This window comes from Lolium perenne, chromosome 3 (assembly GCF_019359855.2).
Source record: "Lolium perenne isolate Kyuss_39 chromosome 3, Kyuss_2.0, whole genome shotgun sequence".
In the NCBI taxonomy this organism is placed as follows: Eukaryota; Viridiplantae; Streptophyta; class Magnoliopsida; order Poales; family Poaceae; genus Lolium; species Lolium perenne.
The window spans coordinates 281,641,503-281,654,245 of NC_067246.2; the positions used below are offsets into that span (position 1 = coordinate 281,641,503).

The 12,743-nt window shown below is 43.4% G+C and overlaps 4 protein-coding genes and 1 non-coding gene across 5 annotated transcripts; 3 read left to right on the forward strand and 2 right to left on the reverse strand.

Annotated features, from left to right (window-relative positions):
• Positions 1 to 211: 211 nt before the first annotated feature.
• LOC127344337 (uncharacterized) lies at positions 212 to 1,305 on the reverse strand. Its single transcript, XM_051370573.2, has one exon. It carries the CDS (start codon positions 1,130 to 1,132, stop codon positions 500 to 502), a length of 633 nt encoding a protein of 210 aa, XP_051226533.1. The 5' UTR covers positions 1,133 to 1,305; the 3' UTR covers positions 212 to 499.
• An 896-nt stretch (positions 1,306 to 2,201) lies between these two features.
• LOC127344335 (sorting nexin 1) lies at positions 2,202 to 6,317 on the forward strand. Its single transcript, XM_051370571.2, has 11 exons — positions 2,202 to 2,337; positions 2,452 to 2,592; positions 3,404 to 3,539; positions 3,686 to 3,819; positions 4,317 to 4,388; positions 4,526 to 4,685; positions 4,979 to 5,112; positions 5,217 to 5,285; positions 5,396 to 5,475; positions 5,788 to 5,848; positions 5,947 to 6,317. The coding sequence occupies exons 1-11, from the start codon at positions 2,326 to 2,328 to the stop codon at positions 6,154 to 6,156; spliced, it is 1,209 nt and encodes a 402-aa protein (XP_051226531.1). The 5' UTR covers positions 2,202 to 2,325; the 3' UTR covers positions 6,157 to 6,317.
• A 78-nt stretch (positions 6,318 to 6,395) lies between these two features.
• On the reverse strand, positions 6,396 to 7,427 carry LOC127344336 (uncharacterized). Its single transcript, XM_051370572.2, has 3 exons — positions 7,110 to 7,427; positions 6,883 to 6,936; positions 6,396 to 6,769 (listed from the first exon to the last, which is right to left on the reverse strand). The coding sequence occupies exons 1-3, from the start codon at positions 7,383 to 7,385 to the stop codon at positions 6,536 to 6,538; spliced, it is 564 nt and encodes a 187-aa protein (XP_051226532.1). The 5' UTR covers positions 7,386 to 7,427; the 3' UTR covers positions 6,396 to 6,535.
• Positions 7,428 to 7,602: 175 nt separating this feature from the next.
• Positions 7,603 to 7,682, forward strand: TRNAL-UAG (transfer RNA leucine (anticodon UAG)). Its single transcript has one exon. It is a non-coding gene; the product is annotated as a tRNA-Leu (tRNA).
• Positions 7,683 to 7,696: 14 nt separating this feature from the next.
• On the forward strand, positions 7,697 to 10,505 carry LOC127344334 (uncharacterized). Its single transcript, XM_051370570.2, has 5 exons — positions 7,697 to 8,079; positions 8,283 to 8,521; positions 8,965 to 9,077; positions 9,821 to 9,961; positions 10,107 to 10,505. The coding sequence occupies exons 1-5, from the start codon at positions 7,800 to 7,802 to the stop codon at positions 10,363 to 10,365; spliced, it is 1,032 nt and encodes a 343-aa protein (XP_051226530.1). The 5' UTR covers positions 7,697 to 7,799; the 3' UTR covers positions 10,366 to 10,505.
• The last annotated feature ends 2,238 nt before the right edge of the window (positions 10,506 to 12,743 follow it).

Here is a 12,743-nt window from a genome sequence, read left to right on the forward strand (position 1 = left end):
CCAAGCATGACAGAAAGGTTTTAACAACCAATGATAAATCTACGAACAACTTCCCAAGACGAGGTCAAAGCAATCAACATTTGCGGAATCACACCGGCTAAAAGAAATGCAAACTATCTTATTTACCGAAAGAATAAACTGCATTAGCTAATGAGCTCAAGTAAAGGATCCAGCTACATAGCTTCAGTACAAAGTAATATCCAACTAACATTATCTCAGAAATGCCCAAGTTTACATCATCTGATGTTAACCCGCATCAGTAAGGACCCATAAGAACACAATCATCTTAATTCATATCAATAGTTCAATGTCACTTACGGAGTACTTGGCAGCTCAAATAGTGAGTTTACAAATAATGATGATGAGTAATACAGCAAACATTTTTACAGGCGTAGCTAAAATAAACACCTGATCACGCATAATTTACAAAACAATTTCAAGTATACAAACTCAATCACTGGAAGAGAAGAATGCTCTTGCCGAACGCAGCAACAACGGATCAATCGAGCAGGCCAGTCTTCCGCCACACGGCATTGCGTACCTGGCGGAGGTCCCTCCCCTTGAGGGTGCGCCCGGCGCCCTCCAGCACCGAGAACGTGGTCATGGGCGACTCCCGCGCCCGCGAGCGCGCCACCATCTCGTGCGGCGGCAGCATCTCCTCGTCATCGTCGTCCTCGTCCGGCTCACTCGCGAACGCCTCCACCGGAGGTCGCCGCAGCCGCGCCGCCGGCACGTTCACCGGCGCAGACTGCGGCATGTACATCGCCGGCGTCGGTGCCGGGCGGGGAGCGGTGGGGATCATGCGGGGAAGGGCCGTCGCCGGGGACGAGGAGGTAGACGGTGGCGGGGAGAGAGGGGCGAGGCGCTCGGGGAGGGCCTCGAGGATGCCCCCCGGCGGGCGGCGGGGGCGGGGACTAGGGTTTGCGCCGCGGATGGAGGAGAGGAGGAGGGGCCGGCGCGGCGGCGGCTGTGGCTGTGTCCGCTCGGGGGATGCGACCCCCGAGGCGAAGAGGTCGTCCTCGTCGAGCTCGAAGGCCGCCGAGGCGGGAAGGTCGGCGGCGGGCGCGGGAGGGAGGAAGGAGGCGAGGAAGCGGTCGGAGCTGGGCGAGCTCCTGTTGCGCGCACGGTCCATGGCGCGGCTGGGCTGGCGCCGGATTGGCGGGTGACGGCAGACGTCAGAGGTGAGGTGAGAGGCGGCGATCCGGCAGCGCAGTAAACAAGGGATGCGTGCCGATGCGGACTTGGGTCGACGGCTTTGTTGGACTCTGCCTGCCCTTTGGGGAAGAACAGGGGCAAAGGTGTTGTACTGTACATCAATGGCAGGGATTCCGGGCATAGTTTAAAAATCGGCCCGCTGAGTGAACCGGTGAGGCAATCGGTTCACTGGTTTGGTGGTTGGATCACCGGTTCATCTGATTGATGGAAACACGGTACAAATGCACATACCCTATTTCTACAATCATCTTTGAAAGGCTCAGCCGTGAATTGGATCTTGAGATTGACGAAATTATCACATACGTCTCGTTGTCAACGGAAACATCGCCTTCCACTAAAAAACAATTCACCTTTATCAGACATACAAATGTTAAACCTGCGACTGGAACCAGAAAGAGGTGTTCAAAGGTTGCACACATTGCATTAGGGCACTCCGGAGAGAGCATAATAACAAGTGGCATTTGGCTTAGAACAGTAGCATTGACTAATATTTTTTTGTAAATATTAGAGGTAAGTTAAAAAAATTTCACATTACTTAACCTAAACTTTGCTCTGGGAAAAGTATATGCAATTGCAGCTACATGAATCATGAATTAACAGGGATGTGACACCTATTATTATATTACCAAGAGTATATCAAACTCAACTAAAATAGATTTAGAATAAGATGGTAAAATATCAGAACATTATAACATCTTAACACTAGATCAAAAAAAGACGTGGCCAGTAAACTCAGATTACATACTTTCTTGTTTTTGAACTGCAGATTACATACTTTTCCATTGGTTATTTGGTTGCAAGGAACATTTTCCTACTAGAAAAAACTATCGCTTTTTTTTAAAAAAAATAGTAGAGCAAGTACTGTAAAACTTGTAAAACTGGGCCAACCGGCCGACCTTGCTTATATTTGCTTACGGCCCATATCCAATAACGTGCCACCTGCAATCCCGTAACTAACACACAATCCAATAACAAAAAGCGCCCACGGGAAAATCAAGAAAAAAAAAAAGGAATCCTCTTCGTTTTCCTCCCAAGTCGCCCTCCTCTTGTTCCGGTAGCTTCGCCGTGCCGCACCAGGTAGTCGAGACCTCGCCGGGAAGGAAGCTCGCCATGATCTCCGCGGTAATTCCGTCGCCCGACCCCCTCCGCCGCCGCTTCTCGCCCGCAGCGCTACCGACCACTCGCGCTCTCAATTGGTAAAATTTTCACTGAATCTACCTATGCGCTCTCCCGCAGGAGAGGAGCCAGTCGCAGAGCCCGCGGTCGCCCGCGGCGGCGGCGGCAGCTGGGGCGCCGTACCTGTCGATCTCCGTCACGGATCCCGTCAAGATGGGCACCGGCGTCCAGTCCTACATCTCCTATCGCGTCATCACCAAGGTCATCTGACTCGTTCTCTGTTCCAAGTCCCCAAACCGTCGGTCCGTTACTTGGATTTAGTCTAGATTCAGTAGGTTTTAATGTGGCGCCGTTCGAGTTGATTACTTGCTTATGTCCGTTTGGTGATGCCAAATGTCAGAGCAATTTTTTGCCCGGTATTAGGTGCCAGTGAGCAGTGGAACTCAATTTATGGATTCCGGTTTCTTATCGTAGATCCGGCACTAAATTAGTAGCAGTTCTGTAATAAATGACCTCGGTGATGTGCGAAATCTTGTGGCCTTTGAGTAGGAAGCTGTTAACAGATATTCCGTGATTATTAGAGCTAAATACGAGCTGGGGAAAAAAAACCCGCAGAACATTCATTGGACTATTCTGAAAGCTGGCGCGAAAGAGTAGTAGAGAGGAGCTGTGGAGCATCAGGGCAATATGAAGATGGTGCCCACTGGATAACACAGAATACGTAGAGTTTAAGATCTGCTGAGAATGTATATATTCCACTACGAACAAGATAATTTCTTCTTCCCCTAAAAAGGAAAGACTGCCCTTCCGCGATGAAATATGATTCTACGAGGAAGCACCTCTGGCACATATTGCTCGCACCTATGCCTGACTAAGTACAATTTGTGTAGCTTATTGAATTGACCTCCAACGTTCGTCTTACTTTCCGTTCTATTTATTTTTTTGTCGTGGAGTGCTATTAGTAGCTGTATCACATTTACTGCTTTGAGAAGTCATATTCTTATTCCTTTTTGGGCTATATGATGGTTCTGCTGCTATTGATTTACTAATTACGTAATATTTATCTCTGTAGACTAACCTACCTGAATTCGAGGGAGGAGAGAAAATTGTTATCCGGCGCTATAGTGACTTTGAGTGGTTGCATGATCGGCTAGCTGAGAAGTTCAAAGGCATCTTTATACCTCCCCTTCCGGAAAAGAATGCTGTTGGTAATATGCAAAATTATAGCTCTGTGAACAACTTATTCCATATATTCCTCGTAGAGCTGAAAAAAAAAAATCTGCATCACTGAACTGCAGTGTCAGTATTTTGTTCTGCTGTGTGCTGAGCTATTGTTATTTTTATTTACCCTTAGAGAAATTCCGGTTTAGCAAAGAGTTCATTGAATTGAGGCGCCAAGCTCTGGACCTATTCGTCAACAGAACAGCTTCACACCCTGAACTTAAGCAAAGTGAAGACTTGAGGACATTTTTGCAGGCAGACGAAGAGGTAAAGGATTTGCATAACTAGAGTGCTACCATTCCTTGTTAACCAATAATATGTATATTTATTTTATTTTAGATAAAACAAATTATATTTTTTGACTGTTCACATCTATGTAAAGATACTTTGTGACATATGAATGATTAGCTCTATCATATTGTTCTTTTGGGTAGCTGTTAATAGTCAAGTAACCTCTTGGGCCAACTGACTTTTACATGTTTCATGCTGCATTGGTGATTTGCAGTGTGATCATTGTTTAATTGCACAAGGAAATTTTTCATGAGATCGAAATAAAATGAGTGTAATTTCACTGCATAATTGAAAAGATCCTCCAGGAACACCAGGTGTAGCATCCCATCATTGTACCAATACAAGGCTTTGAGTGCCAAGTGTGTATTTTGCAATCTGTGCATCACAAGGCTCACCTTTGATGATCTATTGGAAGTCATTCCATGGCATTCTTTCAGCTAATATATTTTTTTTTTTTCATGTGCATGAACCAGAAAATGGATAGAGCAAGGTCTTATGAGTCTGGTATGTTTAAAAAGCCAGGAGATTTCTTACAGATGTTTAAGGTACTGTTTCTTTGCTGAGTAAGACATTCTTGATATTACCTGGATACTGCCTTTAATAAGATTACAGTAAAGTGTCATGACCCCCACGAGTATTGTTTTTTCACTCTCTAATTAATAACTGGTAATCATTTTTCTAGGATGTACAGTCAAAAGTCAGTGATGTTGTTTTGGGAAAAGAAAAGCCTGTGGAGGAATCTACTCCTGAATATGAGAAGCTTAAACATTACATATTTGAGCTAGAAAATCATCTAGCAGAGGCCCAGAAACAAGCATATCGCCTTGTGAAAAGACACAGAGGTAAATTTCTTGATCCTAAATTTCATGGTGACCAATTTCTTTGTCACGGGCCCAACGTAGAATGGCAGTAAATTTTGAATGTTCGTTCACAATTAGTTTTCCTATAAAATTGGCAGCCTCCATTCCTATCCTAGCTTGCCAAAAAGACAGTAATTAGTTGGCCTGTTTCATGATATCATAAAGCACAAGACAGCGTTCAGGGGCCATTAAGAATATCTGAACTTGCTCTTTGTTATGAAAATGTTTAACTGGATTGCAAGACCAGTTACACCGTTCTTATTCTCATTTATTAGAACTTGGGCAATCTTTGGCGGACTTTGGGAAGGCGATCAAGCTTTTAGGCGCCTGTGAAGGCGATTCCTTGGAGAAGGTGTTTTCTGAAGTTGGTTCAAAGTCAGAGATGTTGTCAATAAAGCTTCAAAGAGAGGTAAAAAAATATACCGAGGACAATAGCACTTTGTATTAAATACCATATCACCATCCATTTCAGTGCTTCTATTATCTAATGACGTTGATATGCTATTGCTATAGGCAGACAACCTTCTCTTTAACTTTGAAGAACCTTTGAAAGATTATGTGCGCGCTGTGCAGTCAATAAAGGTGAGTTTCTGCCATTTTCCATGTATAAAATGTAAATGAAGAATTGCATATAATGTTGAAGAGTTTAGGCTAGATTGAGTTCATGACTTATTTTCTCATGGTCATGACAGGCGACTATGCTGGATCGAGCCAATGCTTTCAGGCAGCACTTTGACTTGGACCAGGAGAGGAAGTATAAAGAGCTTAACCTGTATGTGTTGCATATACCTATTTCATGCTCAGTGACAAAGTGTAATAATTTAGGAAAAATGTCCTTAGGAGTGCCTTAACCATTCAGGATAATAACTACTCCCTCCGATACATAATAAGTTTTGAACTACACTTATTGTGTATCGTAGGGAGTAATAAAAATGGGGGCACTATCTCAATTTCAAGATTCGATGATTAAATAATAAATTCCTGATCTCTTATCATAACACAAGGTCCAAGATCCTTGTAATGTTGATCTCATGTTTATTCCATACTATTAACTGGAAAGTTTCTAATCCTCTTTTTACTGCAGCGAAAAGTTGAAGTTCATGAACCCTGAGAAGTTTTCCGAATCTGAAGTTGAGTTCAGTGAGGCAAGTGTTCATTTTAAGGCACTATTTCAACTTTCAAGGGAGCACAAATTGTGTATGAATAATTGTTTTGACAAGTGTTTTGTTGTGAACAAATGCAGTTGAAAGCAGCCAGTGAGGAGGCTACGAAGAGGTACGAGCACATAGTTAGTGTAATGAATGACGAGCTTGCACGATTCCAGGAGCAGAAGACAGCTGATATTGGACTTGCATTCCACGAATTCGCCAAAGGTCAAGCGAAGTTAGCTAAAGATATCGCTGACGCATGGCGCAGTGTCCTCCCAAAGCTAGAAGCTTGTTCGACGTCATAAATGAAACTGCATTAGCTCATCGTGTTTGAGATAGTGGTTGGCCCTTGTGAGTTTTAGGCTGATTTTTTTTCCAGTCCAAATTGACAGTGATTCCTGTATACTTAAAAGTGATGGTTGAAAATGCTCCAGTTGTTATATTGACATCTTTTCTTTCCGTGTGAGTGTGTACCAGTTGTTGTAACTAGCGGAATCCCTCGAGAAGTATCGTGAATAAAGAGAAAAATTGTGGACAGTGGATCTGCTTACTGTCACTTACTGTAGTTGAATTCATATCTTCATTTTGGACTAGTACATGAAACGAGACCTTTGGAAAACAGGCTTTACAGGTCGTATCGACAGGGAATGGCAAAGCCTGCTGCATCATGTTCCTTGTTCACTGTCAAACTTGCGACAGCCTAATAGACGTTTGAAGCGCCTGGAGGAGGCTCCTCATGATCCTAGGCTCCCCAGGTGGTTCCATGTCCTTCATAGCACCGTTCCTAATTGCTTGGAACACCAGCCCGGAGCCGTCGGGCGCTGGGGACACCAGGCAGTCGATGTAGGCCAGGAGCGATGTCGCGCCGTTGTCGATTCCGATGAATCCTAGTCTGATCCCACCCTCCACCTTGTCCACCTGTTTTGCAAATGAGAAAATGTATCAGCTGAAGGAATCTGGAAGTATCTTTTTTTTGAACAAAATCTGGAAGTATCAAAATGATATACTACTAAGCTCTCAGTTTGCCTTACCTTGATAGGCACTGGTAGTGGCAACATTGCGCCCTGGCAGAGGCTGTTCCCCCACTGTCAAACAGACAGAATCGAAATAAACATCAGTTAAGCTAACGCATCAGTTTATGTTGTGTTTATGTACTTCGGTGTATATAATTACATTCACTAACAAATTCACCTAAACGAATAAACCAAGAAAGAAGGTACTGTAGAATATTATACGCAAGGAAAGCCTTTATACTAACCTGAAACAACAAGGACTCGAACCTAGCGACGTCGATGTTGCCAGGCAGCTTCACCGTGCCGAGGCTGATCCCATCGTCGTCGGCCGGCACAATGCCGCCCTTCCCCGGCACGGCGTGCGGTGGTTTGGTGGCCACCCTTGCTCGGAAATGGGGGAGCTTCTCGGCCTTGTTCCAGCACTGGGAAGCGGAGAGGCCATGGCTGTTGGGCGTGTGCTTTGGAAGCGTCCCTGAACTGACCCTGTGGACCAACAGTTGCCTCGCAGCTGCAGCCGCCATTCTTGGGTTCTGCAGGTCGAAGGTAAGGCAGAATGGAGATTCAGAATTGACGGTTAATGAGTGCACCGGATCAACCTGTGGGGATGAGAAACGAATGGACAAGCTGATACCGCCCAGACAAAATTTTGGTTGGTCGGCCTTTTCTCGCAGTTCCTTGCAGCGACCTTCCATGTAATAGCTCGATTATATTACTTCTGTATCTCTATAGTACAACAACGACAGTTTGGCCGAGTGGTCTAAGGCGCCAGATTTAGGCTCTGGTCCGAAAGGGCGTGGGTTCAAATCCCACAGCTGTCATATTTTTTGCTCATTTTTTCTCTCCTTTTTAGTTCTTTTTTCTCTCTAGAATCATCGGCAGCAATTACCACGGCATCGCTCGCGGCCTTGTGAAGAACTTCCGCGGAGCGATCGGCCATGGCGGCGTCTCTCCGAGCGTCGACGTCCTCGCTCCGCTCGCGCCTCCTCTCCTCCTCCGCCGCCTGGTCCCCCTGGCGCTCCCTCCTCTCCTCCTCCGTCCACTCGGATGCCGCCCATCAGACCGAAACCCTCGCCTTCGACGAGATCCAGCTCTCCCCCGAGAAGCCGTCCACCGCCACCGCCTTCGTCCTCCACGGCCTCCTGGGCTCCGGTCGCAACTGGCGCACCTTCTCCCGCTCCCTCGCCTCCCAGCTCCGCGACCGCTCCCCCTCCGATGGTAACATCCGCAAAACACCCCCTTATTAAACGCGTACATCTCTTAATTCAGCACTGCTGCTAATAATTGTGGTACGCGATCAGCAAGGAGAGTCGCAAATGTGCCCACCTTGCATTCGCATTTGATATAATTCGGCGTCCGCTTACTGGGCACAGAGTTGTTCAGAGAGCTGAATTTTGGTGCTTGTATGTATGTGTTTACAGAGTGGAGGATGGTTCTTGTGGATTTGAGGAACCATGGGAACTCAGCCAGGATCAAGGGGTTGTCCCCGCCCCATAATATGTCGACTGCAGCGAAGGATCTCGCTGATTTGGTGAAGGCTCGGGGCTGGGCATGGCCGGATGTTGTCGTGGGCCACTCCATGGGTGGAAAGGTTGCGCTGGATTTCGCGGAGAGCTGTTCCCGTGGGGACTACGGTGAATCAGCTGCTCTTCCCAAACAGGTGCAGTGAGTTATATTTAGTTTTCATGGGATTGATTTTAACATGCTAGTTCGTCTGCATAGATTGTTTGGTTTTGTAAGTTTAAATAGCTGTAGAGAATCTTCATCACACAAATGTTTGTTTATATAGGCATCAAAAATCAGAAGGTGATGTGAGAAAAAAAGATGGCGTGGAAACAGTCATGTAGTTGTGTATGTGTCACTTTGAGTTGTGTACTATGGATACTAATTTAGCATCTCAGTGCAAACTCAGACAATTTATCACGGTTTATCCTGACATAATTATAACTTCTTTATTCTAGTACATGTTAGTTAATTCCTTGCTATCCTTTTATCTCATGACTTTTATATCTGTCATGTCTGCTGCTTACTGCACATTACTTGGGTCAAGGGGATAAAGAACATGTATAACTCTGTTATGTGACTTCCTTTGATGCAGAACAGCTCTGGGTGCTTGATTCTGTCCCTGCAGAAGTAAAAACAGATAACAGTGATGGTGAAGTTGAACGGGTTTTGCAGACACTATCAAGTCTTCCTTCATCGCTTCCATCACGCAAGTACTATCTCGTTCATTCCCTGCCGAGATATATTTATCTACTACCTACTTCATTTGATACATAAAAGTAAAGTGTATGATCCAATCTGTTCATTTTATGGATTAGTGGGCATTGAGCCATGGCTTCAGCAAATTAGTGCGTACATCAACTTGGCCAAAGATATACGTAGCAGCCCATCACACACAGATGATTCATGTGCAAACGGTGTTGTGTATGATGACTGATAACACCATTGGCATATGGAATAACAGAAAATGTGTATAGGATAATCAGTTATAGTGATAATTCTTGTTAATATGTGCTATAGTGCGTGTAATCATGAGCCTGAACGGTGTGGATGGACGCAAAGTTTCGCTAGATCTATGGTAATATTTGCATGGAAGCAAAATCTTCGATGCAAGTCTTTGATGCTAGATCTATGGTATAGCCTTTTTTTCAGAGTATTATGTGTGGCTCCCATAGCACCAAAATAAACTTAGATGCACCTTGCATTTTTAATATCCAAACACAAGATATTGAAACCTGTCCTGTTAAATCTGTAATGCTGAGCAGGAAGCACAGTCCTCTTGCTATTAATGGTTGAGGCCTTCCTTGTCCAATGATAACCTTCCACTAGAAATGCAATCATGCAAGCAAACTTACTGTTGAGTCCTTGAGACAGCAAATATTTGGCCCTTTGAAGACAAACTACTAATGATTCACTTTTCTTCAGACCCTTAATGATAATACATGTTTGCTGTCAGGTGGGTTGTTGACCACATGGTCAACCTTGGATTTTCCAAATCACTTTCAGAATGGATTGGTAGCAACTTGAAGAAGGACAATGAGCATGTGACCTGGGGTTTTGATCTTCAGGCTGCCACAGACATGTTTACTTCATATAGGTAAAGGTTCAGTTTATTTCACTTCCTCTTTGTCTGTCTTGGTATCTTCAATTGGTGAACTCCATGCCGTGTAACCCTGTATCATCGAAACATAATCAACGTTCTGCTGTATGCAAACTGAGTTTAAGTTACTGTTAATTTTCAGAGAAAGAAGCTACTGGGGACTGCTGGAGAACCCACCAAAGGGTCTGGAGATTTCAATTGTACAAGCAGAGCAGAGTGATAGATGGCATGCTGATGATGTGCAGAGACTAAAAGCATTGTCAAGGAGAGGCGGCAATCCTGATTCTGGGAAAGTGTCACTCCACGTTCTCCCCAACTCTGGCCATTGGGTTCACGTTGACAACCCCAAGGGGTTACTCGAGATTATGGTGCCTAACTTCCTCTCCACCGTTCAAAATTGACATGTTGACTTTTAACTGCAGCCTTTATGATAGTTTCTTCTCGCTTTTGATCAACAAAGGATAACAGATTTGTGCACTCCTTTTTGTGATTGGATGGGGGCGTTTTGTGCTATCTGTTAATAAAAAGTGATTTTATTTTATGATTGCAGACTCTCTCTTCTTATTTATTAAATTAATATTCTTCATTTCACTGTTCTTTAGAGTATTTGGACATATAATGACATGTGCAATTTATTGCTAAATTACAGTTTTTCTCATGTGAAAATGCTATGAATCTCCACTTCCTTTCTGAAATTCCAGGGACAAAATACTTTGTCCAAACCCTTACAACCGGCAGCCAAATTGACAACAAAAGTTAGGCCACTAGGAACCACTTTCTGAAATTCCAGATCTGTTTTTCATTTTGCATGAACATTTTTTTTGAGGTAAACATTTTGCATGAACATTATCATAAACTGCAGTTGCCAAATTGTTTTTGTTGTTGTCATGTGCTTGCTGGGCAATATTTTGCAGAGTTGCTTGACCAAATAGGTACAAAACCAAGAATTCTGAGTGAGATTACGAAAAATAAGAAAGTTGCTGCATCGTTGTAAAGGGCAGATTGATCTGTCCATCTTCTTTAATTTTCTTTGTTATTCTGTACGCTCTATCTCTGGCGACTGGCGAGAGCTTGGTAAGAGAATGGTTTGTCCTATACTGTCTATATTTGTTCGTTCTTATTTTGTACAGAAATACAATTGCATGCAAAGTGTTACATGTGTGAGATGTCTGTGAAGTGGATTTCTCACGGCCCGATCCATTCCAGACACTAAAGGTGTCCGTTTTGGTCCATTTAGTTCGGATCGCGGACACAAAATTGGCTGTCTCGCCACCCTTGTCTTTTTGGGACAGGGGCAGACCCAGTGGTCAGGCACATTTTAGTCCGTGGTGGCTATTTTGGTTAATTTTTTCCTATTTCACAAAATATGACAATATATGAACAAAAGAGGCCACACAAAACTCGATATAGTGCTAATAAATGCGAGAGTGAACAAATGGAGGACGGGCTACATGCAGCTCTCTATTTTTAAAAATTGAGAAAAAATCTAAAGAAAATCCTTGATGTAGGCAATAATGAAATCTATAAACGTGCAAATTCTCAATGTGAAATTCTTTGCATTGTAAGCTACAAAAAAAAGACAAATGTTGGAATCTGAGTATAGTGAATAGTGCACATTTCAAAACTATAAACTTGTCAGATTTTTTCATTTTTGTGTAGCTAATAATACAAATAATTTCACATGAAGATTTTGCATGGTTGTAGATTCCATCATTGGCTACATCTAGTATTTTGTTTCAGATTTTTTTTTAAAACATAAAAATATGATTTCTAAATTTATAAATATAAACAGCTATATGTAGCTCGTCCTCCATTTGCAGTTTTCCTAATAAATACCACTAATTAGGAATGTAGTTCACACGACAATAGTAATGAATCAAAGTGCAAACAGACAAACATTTCATAGGAACCGGTCAAATTAAAGATAGATATGGGCGATCACACGTCGGATGATGGCTTCTTTTCCGTGTCCATGATGCTCAAATCGGTGAACATGATCCGTTCTCCACCAAAAGCAATTTGGCCTTAGCCTCAATGGCTAATGATCGTGCCTTACTCTCTTCAACTTCTAGAGCTTATTTTTTTTAGGTCAATAAAGCTAGCACGTGGCAATTTTATGATTGTGTTCGGGGTTATAATTGGGATTTTGTGCATATTTAATAAATGGGAAGACGGGAATTCTCGGTGATTCTTCTTAACCGCCTCTCGGTGGTCTTGATGTCTCCTGGTTTTCTTGTCCGCCATGTGGCAGATATGGGGGCATACTACTCGGCATTGAACATACGCCACAGATGTGTTGGCTAGTTTAGATGGAGAGTATCACATTAAACTCCATATCCTTAACAAGACTTGATGACATCACATGGAGTCTTGTCGCTGTGTGTTGGTTAATCATGCAAATAATAACATATATCCTATTCTCAATGGTGGGTAATTTAATTTGCCAAGATTCTAACACGAAAAAATCAAAGATAGATTTGATATTCGTTGGCTTTTCTTATTCAATGCTAGGGTCGATAGTTTAGATTTAAGAGAAGTCTCAGGGTTGGATAACAATTCCCATCGGAGAATAGCCTTCTAGAGCCGACATACTAGAAGCTAGACCACGTACTGGATCCCTAATAGGAATCTAATTTTCCTTTGGTAACCATACATGCTCTTAAATATATTGAGGCTTTGTCGGATCATGCCCCATTTCCTCTTAACCACTAGATCATCTAAACCAAAGAGTAAACGCCAGTTCAAGTTTGAACTTGGATGACAACATTGTGATGGTTTT